We start from the raw sequence: 24531 nt of genomic DNA, 5'->3' as shown, positions 1-24531 counted from the left end.
CCGTGTGGCTTAGGCACAACATTGCTGAACAAAAATGAGGAATTTTTGTCTTAAAAAGAACACAACAGGTTTAGACTATGGCCTGATGTACAGAAACACCCAGATCATGGGAATTCTCTCAGAGAATTATGTTCTATTCACCTCCTTGTAAATTACTAGCTTTAAAATAACGACTTTGAAAGCTATCTTCTGTGTCACTATGCTTTTGAGTTCTGAGCCACTTCAGTTTTTTTGTTTTGTTTCTCAGCAAATATGAGGGTTTGAAACCTCCTTTTTGCTTACGAATTTGTGCCACCTCATGACTCCAGGAGATAATGCCTGAAGTTTCCCCTCCACCATGTGGGGAGAGAGGAAAGCATATAAAATCTCCCTGCCTGGAGCTATATATTGTTTTAACCCAATCCTCATCACAACCATTAATTAGTGCTATTTTTTTTTTTTTCTAGGCAGTTTGTATTTCAGGGCTTTGTTAAAGGAAACAGGCAGGAGCTCCTTCCTGAGTGGAAAGATGCTCTTTGATCCTCAAAACTTTCCCAGGTGGCTGACCCAGGAGAGAGGGGACGCCACCAACAAAGCCCTGCGAGAAAGGGCATAACAGGGATGTGGTCGTGAGGTAAAAATAAGAGCGCCAAAAATTTTGGCACACTTGTTCTGTAAATTAAAACCCACCTGGGGCCTGTGGAGCTGTCTGGCTGCTGAGAAGGACAGTGAAGGGTGGCTCTTGGGCACAGCCCCATCCCTGAGGGGACATTGCCTCAGAGGAGGCAGGACAGAGCCGAATCAAAGGCCTCCCAGAGGTTGGGAAGGATTCATGCCCGGTGAAATCACTCAAATAACCCTTCAGTAACTCCCTGAGTGCACAGCCCCTTGCACCCCATTGCCCACTCCCCTCTTCACCTGAGCCACGATTGTTTCTGCTTCCTCGCTTCCTTCCATAACGTGATTTCCAAACTACACTTAAAAAAAGCACAGCTATTTCAACATAATCCTATTGTGAACACGGATGGATTAGAAGGAGTTTATAAACGAAGGTAGGCAGAAGCGCGCTTCATCACACAGGCGCGTATTTCACGACAGCCTTCAGGAACCAGAAATCCTTCCCTTTACAACACAAGGCAAGGACGGGAGCAACGCCTCCCTGACTGCAAGCTACCGCAGAACAAACCGAGGGATTATATATTCTGCATGGAAATATAAAATCAACCCCCGGGGAGGCGCCCTAGCAGCCGCGATCGGCGGCGGGGGCCCGGCGCTGCCTCACCGCCACGCCCCGGCGCAAAATGGCGGCGCGGCTGCTCCGCCTGCGTGGGCTCCTGCGGGCCGCCGGCCCCCGGCCCTTTTCTGCCCAGGCCAGGTAGGGGGGCGCCGGGCCGCGGAGTGGGCACGGCCCCGGGGGCCCTGAGGGGGCTTCGAGGTGCGGGGGGTGGCGTGGACGGGTGGGGTGTGTGTGTGGGGGGGGGGGGGGGGTGTCCGGGTGGCTGTGTTTGGGGCTGGAAGGGGGAAGGAGCCCATTGGGGAGGCGCTGAGAGAAGGGGGTGTCTGTTCGTTGGGCGTTATGTGGGGGCACAGATGGCTAGGCAGATGTACAATGTGCATGTTTAGGCATAAATGTGTGTGTTTTCCTGTCTGTGTGGGGGTGGGTGTGTAAGTGTTTGTGGGGTTACTCACAGCGTGTGTGCCCATCTACGTACGTTTATGTGTTCATACGTGTGAGCAGTGTTCATGTCTGTATGTATCCTGTATGTATCTGGAGGGGTTATAGGCATGTGCTCATGCAGCAGGAAACTTTTAGGCACAGGTACAAATCTCTAGCTATATAAATGTGTATATATACATCTACAGGTGTCTATCTATATACATATGTTGGTGCCCCACTCGCAGGAGGGCTGCCAGGATCCGGGCGAGCCCCCCGAGCATCCTGGCCCCAGTGGCTTTGGGAGCGCGCTGGCAGGGCTGAGGCTGACCTTTGCTCCACTTCTGGTCACACTCAGGGACACGGAGTCCCGGTGGTGACAGCAGGTGACAGGGAGGACGTGTCCTTGCCCTTGTGAGACATGCTGACCTGCTGCAGGAGAGATTTTAGGGGGAGCAGCAGGGCCCCGGTGGCCTTGGGTGGCCTCTGAATTTTGAGCTGTGCCACCGTGGGGTGGTGGAAGAGCCCTTGTCTGCATGCCAAGTGGGCTGTGCGCCCTGAATCAACAAAATAGCCAAAAGAGCCGTCTTAAATGTAGCTCGGTGTTGTCATAAGTAGCTTTAAAAATAAGCTGCAGCTTTTTGGGGAAGTCCGTTGTATACCTAGCATGGGAAGCCTGAGTCTGAAAGCACAGCAAGCAGGTTGTGATACTGCATAGTTTGGGACAGGATTGGAGAATCTCTTTTCCATTATAATGTAGCTCAGCTCTGCGGGTATAATTTCTGCTGTCTTGTGGCAATAAAGTAAAAGCAAGTCAAAGAATCCAACACACAAAGGTGAGAAATGAAATCTCACTTCAGCCATAAAGTGGTATGTCCTTTACACTGTAAGCTCCTGGAAAAGTTTTAAACCTTACTGACTTTATTTATGCTTTCCTCATGTGGTTTCCACTACTGAAATCTATCACTGTTTCAGTTTTCCTTTTTTTTTTTTTTTAATAATAAAAGAACCTTATTTTTGCAGATGTTGGTGTTAAGAGTTGTGTGATGATTAACAGTCCTGTGCTAACCTTTTAATGTATGCAAAAATAATAAAAGCTAGGGGATGTTAGTATTATTTTCAAAGTTAAAACTTTGCAGAAGTTGATGATAATGCAGGGTCTAATACAGCTGTAAGAGTGTGCGAATCCACGTTGTACTTTTATTTTGGAGAGTTTAAATTTTTTGCCATTATGGATCCCAAGTTCTGGGGCTTCGGGGACCGTGTATGAGATGAAGTAAATAACAGGAATATAACAGTAAAGAACAGGTTGTGAAGGATCACAACCCACAAAAAAACCTTTGCTCGTTCAAAAAGTTTGTTATTTGAAGTTGAACTGAATTGCTTTTTGGGGTTGTGTCATGGGGGGATGAGGAGGTGGTGATTTTTAGCATCTCTGAGGATGAAAATATTTATCCCCTTACTTATGTATGTATTCTTATTGTTTTTAATTTATTTGAAGTGTTAAGGACAAAATGTTCTTGCTGAGTCTTTGCTGTCTCAAAGCCCAACAAAGTACGGTATTTATTGCAAGTATCCTTTGGATGTAATAGTGGGTTAGACTTGTGATATGAACTAAGTTTAGCAGGCAGATGTTTCCTTTCTTGTAAAAGGGTTGCGTAAATAGGGATAACTGTTCAAACGGGTATTCGCCTTTCTTTTTTAGCCCTGCACACGCTGAACAGCATGGCACAAAGCGCCAAGAACCCTCTTCAGCTAAAAGTTTAACCGATATAGGAACTCGGAGGATCTTCACATCCGATCATGATATCTTCAGGGAGAGTGCCAGGAAATTCTTTCAGGAAGAAGTGCTGCCTTTTCATGCAGAGTAAGATACCTTTCAAACATTCTCGTTTGCCAAATAGTTTGCTTTTATTCTAAATATGCTTTTTTGGGTGTTACTTAATATGACAAAATAAACAGGGTATTTGTTTTCTTTTACCTTCTATTTTCAAATTGACTTGATTAAAACAAACCTGCCTATAAAATTTATGTGTGGATGAGTTGCACACAATCAAAATTCACAGAATACTGAGCTGCCATTATCATTTTAGGCATTTAAGCAGGACAAATGCAGTCTGTAGAGCTTCAGCCAAAGTATCCCTATTAACTCTGACACTGGTGTTTTGATGGTAAAGTTAAGGAGACAGTTACCATGTTGTCATCCAAAAAGCATTAACGTTGTGTCTGGATTAGTGCAATGGATATTGGAGATATGGTCCATGCAGGATGGTAAGCTGGAGTATGCATTACCCAGAAAGTTGCACAAAATATTGTGGTTTAAATTTGCATGTTTTTTGCTTCTGTGGAAGTGTGTGTGCTCTCTTCTACACAGTAGAGGTGTCATTCTTCCACTGAAATGGAGCTGGAGTTTTTTTCCCCTTTATTTTAGTTGCATATTATAGTTGGGGGAGGTGAGATGGGAAGGAACTGAGAACTTTTTTTTTTTTTTTTTTTTGAAGGGAATGAACTGAGAACATGTGTTTTTTTGAAGCGTTAAGCTGCAGTACTGTCTTGAGCAATTCTACTTTACCTGAAAAACATGCCTGTAGAAGCAATGGGGGGGCTAACGAAGGGCTTATTCTTCAGTCATGCTGCAGGATGAATTTCTTGATGCAGTTCAAAGTGTATCTACAAACAATCGAGATGGCACAACTGAGTGGGTGAGGTGTTGTGGCTCCAGGGCCGAAATGAACAGCAGGAAGCAAAGGAAACTGCTTATGTCGGGATTGTTGCCAGTTTTTTTTTTTTGTTTTGTTTTTTTAAACTCTAATCAGGACCTCAAAGTCATGAAAAAGTGGATTTTCCACTACATAATCATATTCTGTGCACAAAAACAGATATTGTCCTTCATCTTTTGTTAGAATGACTTCTGCTTACAAAGCTGCGCCAGATACTGGATCTGCGTGAGGTTAATTACGATCTATGTACTAGCTTGCTGACAGCTATTTCCTAGGTAGATTGGAACAAGTCAGACTTGTGTTCTTGCGTCACTTCAGTGACCTCTGAACCATTTTGTTCTCGCACCTTTGAAGTAAATGAGGAGGCTTCAAGCACAGAATACCAATTGGCTGAGCCAACATGAAGAGACTGGTGTGGCATCAACGAACATGGATGGCTGTGAGAAGAAGCATTAGTGAGGGGTGAGGGTAGAGACAGGAATAGCCCCGAAAATGGGGGGACAAAAAAAAAAAAGCAAATATGGTCAATAGAAGGATTTGTTTAAGATTTCCAGCGCAGGAGCAAAAGCTCTGGGAATAAGCTTAAGTGTATATGGGATAAGATACATTATTAACTGTGGATAAAGTGCTGTGGTATAGCTCTAACACACAAGTGAGTGCATCAGAGGAATCTCTCATCCAATTTATCTACCATATTATTTCAAAAGTGTGACTTAAAAAAAACTGTGCCATTAATAGCCATCCAACTTCCTAATATGTTGGCGAACTTGGTAAAAAGGTACTATTTTTCTGAGAACAAGTAATTCCTGTAGTTTTAAATCTGCAGACTGTCAGCAGATGAGCCTTAGCTATCTATTTGTGGACTTGAAACCACCGTGCAGCGTTAATTTACCAAAGTACAGTGCAAAGTACACAGGCTGTTGTTTTTCTTCCTTTAGGTTGCTAATGTGTTGACGTGTCTTTCTTAAAAAGCAGTTCTCACTGATGGATTTGAAATCTTTCACAAACTGATGTGTTTATATGCATTTTGTATGTGGGGAAAATAGTGTCTGGAAGATAAGTAATTATCCAGATGGTTGTGGCTTAATCTTCTAAATCCTGGTGTAGTGCTCAGACCACTAGGCAGCACAGCCTTTCATAACAAGGCTTAAAGAGATGTTGGGTTATAGATTGGAAACAGGAGTTCAGACGTGTTATATAGGTGATGTCTGTGGAATGCCAGTGGCGTTTGTGGGCTTGGAGGATGGAAAACCTGTTATTAAGCCACCACTTCTTAGCTGGGAAATTGTAGTTGTCTCTGCACCCCACTTGTGTATTGCTGAGGCTGAAAGTCTCTCTCCTGAGCAGTGAAACCTGGCTGCAGGTGCTCTAGTGGGAAGTGGCAGCCATGACAAATGAGAGGTAGCACATGGGGAATTTAATGGATGACTCTGTTCTTGTGCTGTTTGCAGGTGGGAGAAGGATGGCCAGGTGAGCAGGGAGCTCTGGGAAAAAGCTGGACAGCAGGGCTTGCTGGGTGTTGCTATTGCTGAAAAGCATGGAGGCATTGGAGCGGATATTCTCTCTTCTGCCGTGGTCTGGGAGGAACAGTAAGTACTAGACACTTCAGGAACAGTTTCAATCATGTTATCAATAACCTGTTTTCGTCATAAGAATTCCTCTATGGTTACAGAAAATAGTGTTTCTCATGAGAAGGATACTTTAGACCTATGTAAGTCCCTCCTGCTTTAAGTATTCCAGATAATTGTTTAAGTAATAAATGTCATTGTGCTCTACTGCTAGGACCGAGGGAAGCACTTTCATTAGTCTTCTAGGTCATACAACAATTTGGCTGTGAACATACATTCTATAAATAACAGTACAAATGCCACGTGTTCAGGTTATGTATGAGACTTCTGTGGGGTCGGGCTTTCTTTCAGTGTTGGGGCCATGTTGTAAAGTTGTCAAGTTCACTGTTTAAATTTCTGCCTGAACTGTTTTGCTTTTTTCTCCACTTTCCAAGGATGTACGTTAACTGCACTGGCCCAGGCTTCAGCCTTCATTCAGATATAGTCATGCCTTACATTGCAAACTATGGCTCTGAAGAACAGATTAAGCGCTTTATCCCTGAAATGGCTGCAGGCAAGTGTATTGGTGCCATTGCCATGACAGAACCTGGGGCTGGCAGGTAAGCTAAAAACAAAGACAGATGGTCATAATGTTATGTGCAGTCTACTGATTTCTCAGTGGAAAAAAATTCACAAACATCCTGGTTATATGGTCATCTTAGTAACTACACAACAACCTAGTATAGGTAGGACTTCAGACTTACAGATTACAGCTTTGTCATTTCAATACTCTTGCTTAGAAAGCATTTCCTTATTGTATTGCCATCGGCAAATATGCTTTGCATTTGCTTTTATAATATGATTTTATAGTTAATAATCTGCTTGTCATGTGAATATAATTTTAATATGAAATGTAATAAGGAGAAAATCACGTACATCAGCAAAGAAGTCTTGACTTCTTTGGTATTAGATTTGGTTTGAAACAGGTTGTTGTATTGTTTTTTTTCCCCTCTGAAAAACAGAAGTGTCCTTCCTTTGCTGTCATTATTGAAGGGCAGACAGCACATGTTTTGGGTAGACACAGCTGATCAGGCCAGTTTCCAAAGCAGAGGAACAGGTGAAGAGCAAAACCTTTTGGTGTCACACTTCTCCAGTTGGTAGGCATTGCCAACAGCTTTTTTGCAGAGCCTCCTCGTTAGGACTGAGCCTGCTCAGAAGGTGTCCTTTTGTCTGGCATTTGTCTTCTGAAGCATGTCAGCATAAGGGGAGGCTGACCCATTACTGATACATTGGTGTCAGTTCTTGATTATTACCACCTCCCAAAAGCCAGTACATTAAAACCACCTCATGCTCCTGTACAGTGGCCTAGATTTGCATCCCTTTGTGCAGTAGGCTTTTGGTTTCTGTTACACTCCAAACCATTTCACCATGTTCCATTATCCTGTGCATTTTCACTGATTGCATGTAGGGATGGTATGAAGTCTACTTTTATATTGGATAGAATTTAAGAGACAAATTGCAACTTCTGGAATGGTTTCTTGAAGGACCTTTTGAATTTCATTCTAGTGATTTGCAAGGAGTACGAACATATGCAAAAAAAGATGGAAGTGACTGGATTCTTAACGGGAGTAAGGTAAGTGAGCAGACCTATGCCACTTGTAGCCTTTGGTAGTTGAATGCACTCAGTGAGGGATGTACACCGGAATCAGTGTTTCCTCCTAGTCCTTCCACTTTTTTTTCCAGTTGTTTTTTTAGTAAGACTTATATTTTTGCTATTGGCAATTAATGGACCAATTTATGGAAGGGTTTCAGCAGGTAGTTTTGTAGCTTTTAAATCATATCTAAACGCTTTCTTTTTTCTTGAACTGGAAGAAGTCCTGCATAGTATAATCAGAACCAGGGTTATTTCTCAGTGCTGAGGTTGAACAACAAAATATGTGTGTTACCAATGTGAAATCTTCTGTGGCCTGAGTGGCTTGTTAAAATGCAAGCTGTGGAATCTTTATTCAGGAACCTGCTGCTCATATTAGAAAGACAAAACCACTGCATTAGATTCCAAGTGTATGCTGTCAAGCTGTTACAAAGCTGGCAGCATTAACCTCATCTTTTGTTCCCATAATAAGAAAGCAAGAGGGCAGAAGTAAAGTGTTGAAATAGAAGTGTGGGTTCAACAGGTGTGTGGTAGGGTTGTTTTTGGTTTTTTTAAAGCTTCATCTTTCTGTCCTCTTATTTTGTAACCCTGTTGGAATCATAGTAGTGACAGAGACTTAAGGCCTTAGCAGAATTTCAGGTGGTGAGAATGCATGCAAACAAACTTTTACAGTAGGTGTTTAAAAAAATACTCCCTTGTTCTGTGTAGTTGAAGTCAAGACTGCGTTTCTTTTGGTGGAGTTAGGATGAGTCATGGCAGGCGGATGGATAATTCTGCAGAACTGTAGTAAGCAGTTGTTAATAGAAACCATTAATAACGTTTATATTTTATACCTTGCTAACTCATCTTCTTTAAAAGAGAACCTCTCTTAATTTGATGTCTACAGTTGAAAGCACTTTCTGTCTTTATCATGGGACAGACAAAAGAAACAGATTTGTGTTCTTTAACTTCACAATTCTGATCCTAACCATACCTCTCAAACTAATCCTTCCCTTTGACAGACCTTGTTCTAAAGCAAGTTTTTGTTTTTGTTTTTTTTTTTTTTTTTCCTTATACAGGTATTCATCACCAATGGTTGGATGAGTGATGTAGTGATTGTGGTTGCAGTTACAAACCGAGAAGCCCGATCTCCTGCTCATGGAATCAGCCTTTTTCTGGTGGAAAATGGAACAAAAGGTTTCATCAAAGGACGCAAGCTGAACAAGATTGGCCTGAAAGCTCAAGTAAGTTAATACAACCTCTAACCCACAGTAGACTTGGAGGAATTCTAAAACTGGTTAATTCCTGGCACTAGCTAAATAAAGATAGAATGAAACTGTGCTGTTATCTTAACTCTTGGGCTTTAGAGCACAAAAAATATACATCCAAAGTATGTATGCTGAGTTTGCATATGGATGTCTGAAGCACATGATGTTCAAGGAGAGGTTACAAAGCTGGATTTCTTCACTCTGAAGTTTGGATGGGATGGGATCATGTTGCTGTCTTTAGCTTTGTAAACAGTGTCTGTAGAGATGGAGGAGAACAGTGAAAGGGTAGCAAGGCACACAGGTTACACTGAGGAAATTTCTACGTTGGTGCTTCAGGAAGTGTAACTGGATAAGGCCCTCAGCTGTCTGCGTTGCTGAAGCTGCCTTGAGTAGGATATGGGTGACCTCAGGAGGACCTTTCCAACCTAAATTCTTCTATGACTTAATGCAGTAGCATGAAAAAATGGGGTGCAAAAAAAGTGGAATGAAGAGATGAGAATGTCAGACTAAAAACCCTTGCACTTAAAATCCTCTTAGGACACAGCAGAGCTGTTTTTCGAAGATGTGCGGTTGCCAGCAAGTGCCTTGCTTGGACAAGAAAACAAAGGCTTCTATTATTTGATGGCAGAGCTCCCTCAGGTAAGAGGAATGAAAGTGTTTGTTGTCTTTAGGAAGAATACAGAGACCCAACTTTTGTCATTGCAAGAATCTGCCTTAATCTTAGAGATGATTCGTCTTGGAGAGCCACATCTGTCTCAGAATTGGGATGTCTGTAAACAGCGTCCTGTTGATACTACTGCTTTTTACCTGAGTTACACAGTTTCTACGGATAAATGTTTGGTTCTTTGGGCATTAGTAACAGTCTTGACATCCCACCAGCTCAAAGCCAGAGCTCTGAATCACAGTTATTGAAGAACCTGCACATAGGGTATTATCTTAAAGAACATGTCAGTTTTCTCATACACTTCTAGTATGGAAGTATGGAATTTTGCTCAATAGACTACATACAGCTTGGAGCTCTCATGACTTTGGCATTCTCTAATGAAAGACCAAGTGTTGCTGTTCTAGCTTTTCTAATTGCAGAACCATATTAAAGATACAAGTTGGTTTTTTTTCTATCCATATAGCAAAGTAGAGAAGTTGTTACCAAAATGTCTTGCTAGTGAAAATAACACAGTTTGACTTACTGAAGCTTTGGAATGGTTTGGGAGGACAAAGAGGCAATGCGATTTTTTTTTTTCAAAACACAACTGTGCTTTGTCAAAACTGACTGTTTGCCTCATCTGGTAAAGATCATGTTTATTTAATTTTATGCTGTGAGTAAATATGAAACCTGATTAAAGGAAATGTACTGCTTTAAAAAAAAGTGCACTCACAGATTCAATGGGATGCATAAGATGACTTCACCTGTGCTAGAAGTAATCGTTCTGTACTTTGTTTCTCAACACGTTATGAGAGGAAGGAAAAACAGGTAGTGTTCTTGTAGGTTTTTGTTGTTTTTTTTCAAAGGTTGTCCAATTGAAATAGGTAAACACAGTGTATTTTGTTTTTGTGTTTTTTTTTATTATTATTTTTTAACTGAGCTGTGAAAACTAATAATTAAGCATAAATCAACGTGCAGCTTTCAGTCAGTCGGAGTCCTATGGTTGACGTGTAGCTATTTTTCTGGGATGATGTTCTGTCAGCAAAATGACCAACAAGCCTTAAAAGTGGACTTCAAGCATCACGACGTTTGTGTCACTCATTAATTTCAGTAATGTAGTGTCTGGCTTGATCCCTAGTGTGACTTCTGCCCCTCTTTCTCAATGAACATCACTGAACATCTGTTTCCCAGTTGTGCATTTACGTGTGAGCGTCTGATGCACAGAAATGTAGGACTAATTCCCCTGGATTCTGTAATTTGTGTTTCTAAAGGAGAGACTGTTAATTGCTGATATGGCTCTTGCTGGCTGTGAATTCATGTTTGAAGAGACAAGGAATTACGTGAAGCAAAGAAAAGCCTTTGGGAAGACGATTGCACACTTACAGGTGAGTTTAAATTGTAAGACTTGTAAAGCCAGATGCACAATGGAATTTGTATACATTCATATGTGTAATGTTGAGCAAGTGAAAGTCACTGGACTGTTACCAAAAGATTGCTTGTAGAGCTTCACTCTTGGGCTGTGGCTGATTCTTTCATGCCCAATGTTTTTAAAAACCACTAAAAGGCAATGTGTGTATTTTAAGTCAATAAGGTACCCTACAGCAGTACTGCTTTTGGAAGTGAAATATGCAGTAGAAACTATACTGGCTTTTTGCTGATGATGAAGTAAAAATATTTTTTGCATTTAGTCTTGCATTTTTACCATCAGAGGTCCTAATCCAGGTTTATTACACCTGCTTGGATTCCTGTATATGCCTGGAATCCTACAGACCGCAGAAGAGCTTGGTGCATGTGCAGGTACTGCAAAACTGCACATAATGCATTGCAGCAACATGATCTTCATGAGAGTGATGCTCAGGGTCCCCAAGCAGTGACCTTGCTGCCTGAGTGCCTGCAAAGGTGTTTGTATTCAGCTTTATGGGTGTAGTAACAAGATTCCTGAGCTACCAGGTAGCTGGGTATTCAAGTGATAGCATTATAAAACTGTTGGATTTACTGTTGGAGTATAGCTCACTTTTGACAGTGCAAGTTAAATTGTATTTTGAGGCGTGCTTACGCTATTTGGCTGTTGTCAGAAAGCCCAATAACATGAAAGCAACATTTGATGTAATTTTCCTGAAAACTTTTTATCTTTTAAGGCTGAAACAGACCAAGCTCCTGTGTATTTCATCTGTAGGATAGGAGTGACTACTACTTGTTGGAGCATGTTAGCTTCTTTTCATATGCTTCAGAGATAATTGCAACTTGAATATTTTGATTTTGTCTTTCTTTGTCAAAATCAAATACCTAATTACTGGGAATAGCAGCAGAACTGAGCTCTTCAGAAGGGCTGGAATGGGAGGTATCTTTCTGGAAATCATGATCTTCATTTCTTTTTGAACCGAGTATTCAGAAATACTGGAATTTAGTATGTGCAAGGAGCAGATTTAACACAATAAATGTATTTTAAAGTTTATGTAGGTGTGGAATGCTTTCTAATTGTAGTAGTTCACTGTTCAGAGACCTCCAAAATAACGTTTTTCTAGGGTAAACTGTTGCCAGTCACTAGGAGGCCAAAATTGAGTCAAAAAAAAAAAAAAAATAATAAATCCATTCTTGCATACCTTTTCAGTTTCCTTTTTGCACTTAAATGTGCATGGAATCAAAAATCTGTTCTAATTAGAGCATTGACTTGCCTAATTCTTTGTTTTTTTTAATACCGTACTGTAGCAGGACTCAGTTATAATAATTGTCTAGGGAAGCAAGGAGACTTATTCTATAAAAGTTTAGAACAGTGAGATCGGGCAAAACTTCTGTTCCTGTTTGGTGTTTTGATCCAGTTCCTACCAGAACTGCTCCAAGATGATGACATACTTGCCTTACTGGATTTTAGGTATCCTTAGCAATGGATTTTACCTTTTCCATCTAGAAAGCCTTTTCCAGTGTGTCAGAAAAATTTCTGATAGTTGGTCTAAAAACTTCTTTGTTTTTGCATATCTCTTGGCAACGCTTAAACTCTGAAAAACTAAATGCTCAGACGATGCATCCAATGTATGATGAAATAAATGTTACAGCTAGAGGGAAAATACATGCTCCCACAAGGGGGAGCAGAGAGTAACAGCTCCCACTACCTCTTAACTCTGTGCTGTCTGGGAACTTGTTTTCAGGCTCTTGGAGGGTTTTCCCCATAATGCCATGTTTTGAGTTGGTCTGGAGGATTACAGAGCAGTAAATGTCTCTAATAAGATTGGTAAAGATGTAATTGTATTGAAAACATTTAAATATAAAGAGCCCAAACTGTTTTGAAACAGTGATATCTTACAGGAATGCTTCTAGAAAATGCTTCCCGTTCTACTTCAAATGTAGCTTAAAAACAGTACTACTTCTACTCTTTCTTTCCTCTGCCTTATCCGTCCACTCCCAAAATAAGACTGTACAGCACAAGTTGGCAGAAATGAAAACACAGATTTGTGTGGGACGAGCCTTTTTGGACAACTGTTTGCAGCTGCATGCAGATAAACGCCTGGACTCCTCCACAGCTTCTATGGCGAAGTACTGGTATGTGGTTGAAGTAATCTGGAAATGTTACTTGTATAACCTTAATGGGAGTCTAATAATAAAAACGCTGAACTGCTCATATTTGAACAAAAGATAAAATTACTGTCTGATTAATAACATTGTCAGTTTCTAGTAGAGGCCACTAGCTTTAACTTAAATCAGGTAGTCAACAACAGTGAGTTATGTTGAAAACCAGGGCTGCTAAAACAAATCAATTTTAAAGTAATAGCATGCTTTTAAAATAGGCTTCCATTAATACTAAGACCAGGACTCAGCCTCAATTAAAAGTGAGCATTTCATTGGTATTTAGAAAAAGTTACATATTTCTATAACAAATCATTTTTTTCTTTTTCTTAATCACAAGTTAATTTGAAGCTCATATGATACAGAATACTTTTCAGTTAGCATTACTTAGCAATAGTTGTTTGGCCCAGCTACTTTTCGAAGCTATCTGGTTTTGGGAAGAAATAGTTGGCTACAGCCAGTGCTGCAATTGAGACTAAACAGTTCTTTCTTTTATTAGCCAGAACTTCTCCTCCTGCTCCCTGTATTTGATGGTGTTATCTGTTAACTTAGGCTTAACCAGAGAAATCTGGATGAGTAGGGGCATCTAAGATAAGGCACATGAATTTGTAATCTGTGTAGTTTTATCTTGGTTGTAAAGATAAGAGGAAAAAAGCATGCCAGACATTAACAAAAAATGTTATAGAAAATAGAGATTTACAGGTTCTAGACCTTCAAAAGTAAATGTAGAGTTAATAAGCAGAAAATGCTGATGGAATATAGTCAGAATACCTACTATGAAAGTAAGGATTTTATTTGAATGCTATTCTTAGCACTGTTTACCTAGAAATAACAGGTACGTAAGTAGACTCATTCAGTTCTGAGGAGGAAGAAACAGCTAGTGCCAGGTCAGATGCAGACTTGCTTTGGAAAAATCTGTTGAGGAAGTAAGGAATTTGAAACTCCCCTATCCACTCACGTGTTAGTGCCACAGTTTGTCGTGGATTTCCCCATTCCCTATTAGAGTTCCCATGGCTCCTTTCCATAGCACTCTTAGATGGTCTAGAAACTGCTTGAAAGTAGAACTGCTTCATTCCCTAATATTCCAGGGGACTATCTCCCATTGATTTTGCTTATTAACTTTTGCCGAGTCGATGTCTTGATTTAGAGGTTGGGTGAATTTTGAAGTGTAGCTTGTGTCTCTCTCCTGATACCTGGTGAAAGGTCTGTAGACTTTGTGGTGGCCAGTTGTACTATATAGCTAAATTTGGAGATACATTTAAAGGCAGTTGGCAGTAACTCACTGTTGCAGGTCTAAAATTGGTATAATAAACTGTAAGAACCTAGCTGGAGGGTTGGTTTAGAGAAAGAACTCCTCTTACATTTTTCCATGAAAAGCAATTGACTCCAGTGGTCATCGTCTTTACTTCCGTTATCACTCTGAAACTGATTTTTTTTTTTTTTTTTTTTTTTTCCCCCAGGTCATTTAACTTTAGCTTGAACTTCTAGTGCAGTTAAAATCCTAGGGGTTCTTATGTCTGATTTTCATTGATTGTTTGAAATAACATGAAGTATGTAGCGTGCCAGAAGCTGAGAGATGCAGCACATCGACTTCAAAGGGCATGTTATCCCTCATGTTCTAGAGGGAAGGCTTGCAAAACTGAATGCTTTAAGAAAATTATTTTAGATAATAAAATTATTGAATATTTTGCAGTGAGCAATCCTGTTTAAGAATTGAAGTATTCTTGCAAATTTAAAGCTGTAAAATATTTATGGGAAAATAAAGCATTCCCTAATAATGGTTATAGTTAAAGAGCATCATGGTATGTTGGTGGTGGGGGGCAGAAAGCCTGCAGTGTTCTTAAATTTTATGATGCAACTGAAGGATAAGACCAGAGAATATACCAACCTGCTTTACAAAAGAAGTCTCTTAGCCTGTGAGAAAGGTAAACAGGTTTGTTTGTCTTGAACGCTTTCCTTCTCTGAAAGCTCTTCTGTAAGGGGAACAGATCTTAAATGGTTTTCAATTCAATGTATTTGTTTCTCATCACGCAGGAAGAAAATAGCCCTCACAATCTAAAGTATTTTAATGGCCAATGCTTTAGATCAGTTATGAAATATAGCCAAGAAGTTGGCTATCTTTTTGTCTTGGTAACTTCTCTGTGTCTCTGGTAATGTTTCCCAGCATACATCCTTCTAACAACCAATTTCTTTTTGATCATTTAAGGTCGTCTGATCTCCAGAACAGTGTAGCTACTCAGTGTGTGCAACTGCACGGTGGCTGGGGGTACATGTGGGAGTATCCAATTGCAAAGTAAGTGTAAGATTTCAGACTTGAATGATGAAGGATTACTAGCAAAGTAAAATGAGGCACTTTTACATCTACTTGTCAGTTGTTTTGTGTTAGTACTGATTTACTGTTCCTTTTTCATCATGTTTATTGAAAGGCAATCCTCTGTCCAGATGTCTGCAGGAAAGCTTTGTTTTGATCCTCCAAATAATTCATAACCTGTTGAGCAATTGCCTGTTTTTCACAAACAGAAGTTCTCCTTGTAGGAGTAATAGGGAGGAAAAAAAGTATTTAAAAAAGAAAACGAGCTACTGTACATAATTTATCTGGAATTAAATATATATGCATGAAGGGGAAAAAAGGTTGGTCAGCCTAAAGTTTGCCTAATACTGTAAAATAACAAGTTGCCTAATCAAGATAATCAAGAGCATGAGTGGTTATGTTCAGCTTTTTGTACCTTTTTAAATGATAAAGCTGAGGGACTTGCATGTAGAGAGATTTGTCATTCCCAATTTCTGGCTTTATGTTTTTTGGAACAGTTACAGAGTTTTTACCATTTTCTTACATTCTCTAGGAAGACGTTTTTTTATTTCTCTACATTCCATTGCCACAACAGGATATGTAGAGCTTCTGTTTAAAAAAAAAAAAAAAAAGTTAGAAGGGTTAACTTGAAGTTAAAAGAAAAATAGAAGGGTTAGCCCCAGTTGTTATAAGCAGATACCTAGAGTTCGTTTTTTAAACTGAGCAGGTTTAGATTCGTTATTCTAAATATACTTAGAGTATGAAGAGTTACTTTCAACTGACTGTTTAATGTGTGTTTTTAACGCTCACATATTTTGTCGAGTGTCCTGCATGCTATCTCATTAAATAGGGAGGTCAGCAAGCCCTGCTCGGGGTGTCTTTGAAGTGCTGCTTATCTGTGTGTGCAGCGGCTGTCTGTATGGGGATGGCGATTCCTGTAGTTCAGCAACTGAGCTACAGGGATCAGGGATCATCTACAGGGATTCAGTGGGCTGCGCTCTCTGTATAATGATGCAGAATTAGGATGGGAAAGCACACTGTCACCCCGTGTGCTGTCACCAGCCATGCATGTCCTGGGGCCAGTTCCAGCACAGAGATGGGAATGATGTGGCTGCGTGCAGCTCTTCAGCTGCTGGCCCACATGGAGCTGGAGCTGGTACCAGCAGAAAGCTGTAGCCAGGCTGACGGGAAGAAAATTGGCACTTTTCCTCCCAAGGTGTTTAAGGCCCACCTGAAAGAAAGAACTGACAGCGCTGGTAGCAGTCCTGTTGACAGGATCAGACAGGCCAGGGCATTAGAGCAAATTACCATGATAACTATCAGGTTGGCTCTGCAGGAGTTGTTTTTTCACAACAAGGAGGCACCTGGCTCCCAGAGGTTATGCAGGCGTGCTGTTGTCGATCAGGACGTGTGCGGGGGTGAGTGGGGTTTTGGTGGCCAGAGCTGAGTTAATGCACAGGGGATGTGAGGGAAAGAGGGAACAAGAAGCGAGGGGGGAAAAAGTGGTTAGGAGTCTGGTGTTGTAGAGCTTTTAAAACACCTTGATGTGTGTGAATCTCCTTAGAAAAGTACCAAAGTTTGTCTTTCTCACTTTTCAAAGTCACTATTTTTCCCATTTCTCTTTTTATTGTATATACATTCTGAGAAATGCTGATTTAAATCTTTTTTCTTTTTTTCCCCTGTCCGCAGAGCTTTTGTGGACGCCCGCGTTCAACCCATCTACGGCGGCACCAACGAAATAATGAAGGAGCTCATTGCTAGGGACATTGTCAGTGACAAGTAGGGCGGGCGCTTGCCCCGCAGAACCCCTCCCCACCCCCTTTTATACTAACACATGGCTTAACCTCAGCCACCCGAATGTAAGTAGAAGAGATTCGCCTAGCACGCCAGCTCCTTCAAGCAGACAGAACCTCGAGGAGAGGGGCGGTGGCAGCAGGAGCAGCTTCCTGGGGAGTCCTTGCTTCGACCACGAAGCCCTGCGTTGAGCGGCATCGCCCCGCGCTCTCAGCCGCCCCGTGCCTTACCCCCGCTGCCCGAATAAAGCCTTTCTATGCACACCCCGCCTCCCTCGCTCCGGGCGCGCCGGCGCGCCCGCGCGCGCTGGGGAAGGGGGCGGAGCGTCTGGGGGGCCCCGCCCCTCCCCTCGCGCGGCTTGGCCCCGCCCCCGGGGCGCGGCGCGCTTTAGCTGGGCGCGGACTGTTCAACCGCGGCACTGCGGCCGCGCCGCGCGGGCCGGAGGCGGCGGCGCCGCTGCTGCTGCTGGAGGAGGAGGAGGAGGCGGGCGGAGGCAAGCGCGGGGCGGCGGGGAGCGGAGCGGGAAGGAGCGAGGGGGGGGGAGCGGGGAAAGCGGGGGAGAGGCGGGGGGGGGGGAGCGCGGAGAGGGGAGCGGGGAGAAGCGCGGCCCGGCGGCGGTTGGGTCCCGCGGCGCTGGCGCGCATGCGCGAGGGGGGCTGGGTGGGGGCGGGGCGGGAGGGGGTAACGGTCCGGGAGGGGGCGGGGCTTGGCGCGAGGATTGGGCGGGAGGGGCCGCGCCTCAGCCCCCTCAGCGCCCTGCCTCGGGCCCGCCGCGGCTGGGGGGGGGGAACGAAATCCCCCTCAGCGACACCCCGCGGGGCCCGGGACCTCACCTCCCCCTCAGTGACACCACTGGAGACCTCAGCTTCCCCTCAGTGACACCCCCTCAGCACTGGGGACCTCAGCTCCCCCTCAGTAACACCCCTCAGTGCCGGGGACCTCAGCTCCCCCTCAGTGACACCCCTCAGTGCCGAGGACCTCGACTACTCCTCAGTGACACCACTCAGCTCCCCCTCAGTGACACCCCTCAGTGCCGAGGACCTCAACTACTCCTCAGTGACACTCCTCAGTGACACCCCTCAGTGACACCCCCTCAGCACCGGGGACCCTACTGCCCCGTCACCGCACCTGGTGCCTCAGCGCGGCACCGCTCTCGTCTAAACCCATTTTTCACCTCCCTCCCCAAAGCCACAGCTCCACAGGGCAGCTGGGTTGTCGGTACGGACCTCGCAGCGGATCTAAAAGTAACGCGAATGTTATTTCTGTCAGTAGCACGCATTAAAGATGACTTCAGATGCTGCACTCCGAATATACGGTGCCGCAGACTGGGCAGGAATTAGTTGATGGCGCGGTAATAAACTTGGAAATTATCCTCTGTGCAGCAGCACCGGGAGAAAAACAACCCTGTGAGGAGATTTTAATGAGTCATGGGTTTTACCATAAATGAATACTAATGAGTTCCACTTGAAGTATGTCCTTTTTGATGTTTTTTATGATTAGAACTGTTTGGGTGGTCTGTCCTAAATTGCGTTCTTGCTGTTCAAAGAGAGATCCTTTGTAGGTGTGTGGCGGTGTTTTGTTGTTTTTGTTTTTTTTTTTCTCCAGAGAGGAGAGATTTATGCTTGTATCTCCCGGGGAGCGCAAAACCCCGGGGTTTGCAGTTTTATCTCTGTGGCACGGACTGCGCGGTGAGCGCTGCTGAAAGCTGAGACTCCCCGCATAATCCTGTCAGTTTGTTTTTTCAGGCTATTAATAGAACAAAATACGAAAATGCTTAAATACTCGTCATGAGTAACCGGGCTGCTCTTGAACTGAAAACAAAGGCTGCCTACCGAGACGATTTCTTTTCTGAAAGAACAGTCCCAAGCATGCTAAATACGGACTTCTTCCCTTTTTCTTTCATACTTCTAACCAGGACGTGCCCGATGGGACCCGTCCCTCCTTTGTGGCCATTGCTGCCGACTGTTCTGTCAGAAAATGCAGACTATGCCGTGAGCTCTTCCCTCTATTCTTAGTAATCGTTACGATCCTGTTCCCCTGGTGAATATCGGGAGGGCAAGGTAACGGGGACCCGCGTGGATGGATGCTGTGGAGGAGCTGCCTGCGCTGCGCTCGGCGGCGGCTGGCGGTCGCAGCGAGCCAAGAAGCGCCGCAGTAGCACCTGTCTGCCAGAGCAGCGCTTTATTTTTGTCCGGCGATAATCGGAGAGGCGGGCTGAGAGCAGCTAGGGGTTACAGGACAAACAGCTCAACGCTGTAGGAAACCAGGTATCGCCAGCTCTGTTGCAGGTGGTACCTGAGGGGCTGTAACGCGGCTCTTGTCAGTTGGAAATAGAATATTTTTGTATGCTCTCACTGAACTTAATTTGGGGTATTTCAGCAGATGCTGTCATTTGCTGGTTACTTTGCTTTGCTTTTGGAGTGTTTTCTTGAGAAGGAATAAACATTGGAAGTTCTGTCTAAAACACAGTTAATCTGTGAATAAACCAGAAACAAGTTAGTTATATTTGTTTGAAATGTAATTTGTGGGCAGACAACTGAATTTGAAAGCAAAAAATAATAATACAGAGGAGCCTTACAAGCCCTCCCACAAGTGGAAGTTTTAAAAAAAGATAACAAAAATCACGAAAAGATAAACCCACACCCTTCCCAAGCAAAAGTCCCCCAGCATGTTGTAGTGTTGTGTAACGTAAGTGATATTGTTATGCAAGGGGGGAAAGAGTCAAAAAGCGAGAGGACTATAAACAAAAGCTGCAGGCTGGGAAGGGAATGCCAGCCTGCATGCAGCCGGGCTTGCTCTTGTTGTTTTTTAATAGGGTGCTACTGCTGGCCTACGTGAAGGCATTAGATTCAGGATTCAGACAAATTGCAGTGAGGTAAGGTGGGTAGAGAAGGGCGTAAGAGCAAAATGTTCGGTAAGGAGTAAGCAGAGCTGGCAGGGTGGAGGGCAGCAGCAGAAAAGCAGGGGTAGCTGGGGGTTAGAGGCTGGTAGCTGTCATGTTCAGTGGTGAGAGAAGGCAGCAGGGTGTGGGTCGGGACAAACTGCAATCCCAGGCTGTGTCCTGCTGGGTAATTAAGGCGTTATAGAGGATAAGCATAAAGTCACTTGAAACATCAGTTGCTGTCCTGTGTGCGTCTGGTACTTGTTTTCTTCTCTTCCCCTTTCTTTACATCGGCTTTCCTTTTTACAATACTTTTTAGACTTTCGAGTGAAATACATATTACACAGACAAAAAGCAAAACATTTGCCAGTTTAGTGTGGAGGTTTCAACATCAGCACAGCACAAGTAGAACACAATGGAAAAATCCTTGAAATGGTTTACCTGTGACAAAAAAAGCTTTTTCCAGAATGACAACACAGACTTTTCCTCAGTACTGTATTACGCTACTTGCCCTCCCTCCCCTTGCTTTTTTTTTTTTTTTTTTTTTTTCCCAGAAGGTAATAGGTTTGGCTCTGAAAACTCAGTTCCAATAAGGGTGGAGTGAGATTATTTTTTGCTGCCTTCTGCCAAAATGAAATAAAATGTGTCAACATGAAAATTGTACAATTTCTGTGGAGCCAAGTGCTTGTACTAAAGTTTGTTTTTAATTTTTTTTTTTCAGCTCGTAGTTTGTTTTGCTGGTGTGCCAATGACATTTTGTGTGTTTGTGTGTGAACTTCTTGGAGAAATGCCAGGGGCTGGAGTCTGGGATAGTACCAGCTTTTATAAAGTCTTTTTGATGTCGCTGAAATTAGAGGAACACACGTGAAGCGTCTCACACAGCTGTCTTCAGGGCAGAAAGGTTGTGTGAAGTTTGTAAGTTCCTGGGTGAGGGGTTAGGTGGGAGATGTTTCTCTTTGAAAGCATTTACTTTTTAGTTGTGTTTTAGCTTAACCATCTTTTGTCAGGAACTGATAATTGGTGGCTTGTGTGGTGCTTTTTAGTTTAATGTTAGGGGGTTAATTTGAAGGTACTTCAATTTACCTTTTCTTTCTATCTTTCCCTTAAAGGAGGGGGAAAAAAAAGGCCCCCCAAACTAATGTAATTGTGCCTGTTAGTTCCTACAGGGGTAGAAGGACACAGAGCTGTCAGTCAGCGTGATCCGGAGAGCATTGCAGCGTCACAGGCGTGGCCTTGTCAGGTCCCAGTCACGGGGCTTTTACTCTGAACAGCTCACTGCTAGGGAGGGTGAAAGTTAAAATCCTGTGGTTTCTTTTAGTACTGTTGTTTAGGGTTAGTGTGAGGGCTGCTGAACCTGGTCCCGGTGATGCTGAGTAGGAGCTGTACAGAGGTAAAAACCTAACAGCCGAGCTCCTAACTGCTTTTCAGGTTAACCAGAGAATTTACTGTGAAGTTAGCTGCACTACACTCACTTTTGCCACTCTCCTGTTGTTTCTGGTGTTGCCTCTAGTTTCTTAACCAAGAACAGACAGTAGCTTGCTGTCCAGGCTTCTGCGGGCCAGGCTCAGTTCAACCTTCCTTTGTGTTTATTTCAACTCCTAAACAGAGTTGAAAGTAGGGTGTGCGGCAATGATTCCTGCACTGCAGGCTGTGAAGTGATAAAGTGGGGCATGTCGGAATAGCCGGTGACAAGGGGTAAAGGTTGACCCTGGTCTCTCCATCCCAATAGTTTGGGAACCCTTGGTCTAAGCGATGACAAGCCACAGGCAAAAGAGTCATTATAGGAAAGCTAATTGTTTTTACTCCAGGGGATATCGAGGAGTGTTGGGTTTGTATTAAATAAACAGTGTCTGATGAGTAAAAAACAGGATACAAAAGCAGGGGAAGGATTTTAGGAAACATTCAGAACTGGCACTTCCCTGTTTTTAGAGCACTAGCCCTGATGACTAACTCCTTAAGTGTTCTGTGAGTGTATATAATTAAATAATCAAATACTTGCTCTACATAAATTGACTTTGAATACGTTTCTCCTGGTAGTGAGTCTATTTCAGAGTGTTTCATCATGTGGTAGGTGTTCTGCTTAGCTGCACTTGTAATAGGTAGCTGCACATCTCCCATTCTCCTGTTTATGTCACACTGTTGTTGACTCATTTAAAGTTTAAAAAAAAAAAAAAAAAACTTGAACGAAGACCAAATGCAACTTAAAGTTCTTATCCCCAGAGCAGATTAAAACAAAATCCCACCAGAGTTCTGGGTTGGGAATATGTAGATGTGCATCGCATCTGCGTTTGTGCATCTATATATACACGCGCGCTCTTTTTAAAATGCAGCCTTCTAGTCCTACGCTTTTGGTTGTGTTTTGAGTTTAAGCAAGGTTAGATGACAGTCGTGAACTCTGAGAGGCTTATTTCTAAGACTGATAGGATCAGAAATGTGATGAGGTGTGAACACTTACTCCCCTGCAAGGTGGAGGCTTTTATTGCACATGGGACAACCTCTGCGTGAAATAAATTAAAATTTGAGTGTTCTTGTTTGCCTCGTGGGAGGGCGTAGTCTGTGCATGTTCTTTAGATAATACCCTTTTTATGACATTTAAATAATGTTTAAGTGTTGAAAGACTGAAGTGCCTGACTGAGTTGTATTTGTATCATGTCATGAAAATGAGAAAATTTACATGGCCCGTGTTGTTTTCAGGTTTGCTGTAAACTACCTACAGTAGCTATAATGACACCAGCCCTCAGAGAGGCAGCAACAAAAGGTCATGGTATCCACTTGTCACCTTCTTTGTCCTCTAGAGCTATGGAGTCTGATACAACTTTGTGCATGGAAAATTCCAGAGCAGTGGAAGAGAAGATAAGAGAGGACTCCATCGCACGGATTACTTGCTCAGTCCTGGGGTTCCCCACTGCTGAGCCCAGCCTCAGGAATGATATCTTCAGCATGCAGCATTTCGCTTCTCCGCCGTCCTCCAAGCGCTATCAGTCTGTCTTGTTAATGAGCACAAATTCTGCATTTAGCAACAAAACCGGTAAGCAAATGAAAGCGGGAGAGCCTGACTGCTCCAGGATGAGAAGCGCGTTACATAATGGTGCTGACACATCGCTCGGTCACATCAGTCATTCGGGACCTGAGGAGCAGGTCAAAGGGGTCGCTTTTCCAGACACCGCACCTCCAAATCTGGCAGAAACGCCAAGACTTTCGGATTCAAATGTGACCGAATCCAGTACTGCAGAGGAAATGCAGCTCTTAAATGGTAAATGGTACAAGAAGAATGGGTTTTGGGGTAGGGCTTTGGGAGTCTGCACTGAAACAATAAAAGGGGGTTTATTACACCAAATTCTTCACGGGCCTTCAGAAGGGATTTTGAGCTGCACCCCGGAGGAGGTGTATGCTCGCTTACTCCAGTGTGTCACTAAGCAACAAAAGGAAATCAGTCGCGCCAAAAGGACACAGAAACGTTTACAAATGCTCCTGGCAAAGCACGTTATCAAACACTGTGATCAGCAGCTGAAATGCTTTGTAAAACATCAGTTACAAAGAATGAAGGTTTTCCACGAGCCAACCAGGTTTTCGAGCAGTGGCTCCCTCAGGTGCGCGGAAGGTTGGCCAGAAAACAGCACAGCTACTTTGGAAGGTAGTTCCAGTGCGGATGTACAGAACGGAGTTTGTGTTGCTCCGGGGGAAATCCGGGGCTTTGCACTTTCTGCCGGAGGGCTGCTGTCTCGTGTGGAGAAGGACCTGGACTCGGATGCAACCTGTAGCAGCTCAGACGAAGACTGTGACGAACAGACTGTAAGAACAACTGTGGAAGCGTAAGTGTTAAATTCCTGCTAGACTCATGTGCTTCATGCTTATAAATCAAGCTGGAGGGGGCTAGACCTGCAAATTCCTTCTGGTGTGAGTAACCTCACTCCGTAGGTAGGCCTCCTGCAGGAGGACTGCCGACGGGAGCCAGGTTTGGCAGGGTCCAGCCAGAAGTAGGAGCATGGAACTGTGCAGCGTTTACGGAGCAGTCACTTCAGCAGGCTGTAGAGCTTGACTTTGTACTGCATCCTGTCAGCTTGCATTGCATTAGCGCTGCTAATTATTCCCCACTCCAATGATGCTGTAAATCAAAACAAATAGTGATAGCAGTGCAGAAAAGGATACTTTAGGCCAGTAAAAAAAAATAAATCTTTTTATTCATGTTCTGAGTCATTAAGTATTAGTCAACATTAAGATCTTGAAGTCCACTGTTACATGGTTAAGACTAAATATGATCATCAATGCAGATGTCAAGCCATCCAGAGTCTGGGGGGTGCACACTGAAAAAGTTTGGTTCTTTGAATTATAATTAAAAATGTTAATTTACTTAATGAGGTTGTTCTGTTAATTTGAAGCTGGCAGGATTGTTTTTGTTGTTGCTGGTATCTTTTTCAAGAAGTACTAGAGTGAAATTAATGTAATTAACTAATTCTGCAGTTCTCTGGGTCTATTAAATTGACAAGTAACCTGTCAATACGAATTATTGTAGCTTTGGAAATCGGTGATGGGGAAGACAAGTGGATGGTTAAATTGTTTTAGC

General features: G+C 43.1%; 2 protein-coding genes across 7 annotated transcripts in view; both read left to right on the top strand.

Annotated features, from left to right (window-relative positions):
* Positions 1 to 1217: 1217 nt before the first annotated feature.
* Positions 1218 to 17347, top strand: ACADL (acyl-CoA dehydrogenase long chain). Its single transcript, XM_084289188.1, has 11 exons — positions 1218 to 1354; positions 3339 to 3500; positions 5805 to 5942; positions 6356 to 6520; positions 7467 to 7533; positions 8610 to 8774; positions 9336 to 9437; positions 10713 to 10826; positions 12851 to 12978; positions 15209 to 15295; positions 16982 to 17347. Exons 1-11 carry the CDS (start codon positions 1281 to 1283, stop codon positions 17073 to 17075), a joined length of 1296 nt encoding a protein of 431 aa, XP_084145314.1. The 5' UTR covers positions 1218 to 1280; the 3' UTR covers positions 17076 to 17347.
* A 5335-nt stretch (positions 17348 to 22682) lies between these two features.
* The window catches only part of KANSL1L (KAT8 regulatory NSL complex subunit 1 like), a 57451-nt gene continuing 55602 nt past the window's right edge, over positions 22683 to 24531 (top strand). For all 6 annotated transcript variants that reach the window (XM_084289251.1, XM_084289253.1, XM_084289252.1 and 3 more), the window contains exon 1: positions 22683 to 23779. In XM_084289251.1, coding sequence (XP_084145377.1) covers positions 22692 to 23779 — 1088 coding nt within the window. In that variant the 5' untranslated portion in view covers positions 22683 to 22691. The remainder of the gene's footprint in view (positions 23780 to 24531) is intronic.

Source organism: Netta rufina (assembly GCF_964035555.1).
Source record: "Netta rufina genome assembly, chromosome: 6".
Classification (NCBI taxonomy): Eukaryota; Metazoa; Chordata; class Aves; order Anseriformes; family Anatidae; genus Netta; species Netta rufina.
Note: the sequence above shows the minus strand (reverse complement) of the source record. Positions and strands in the feature narration are given on the sequence as shown.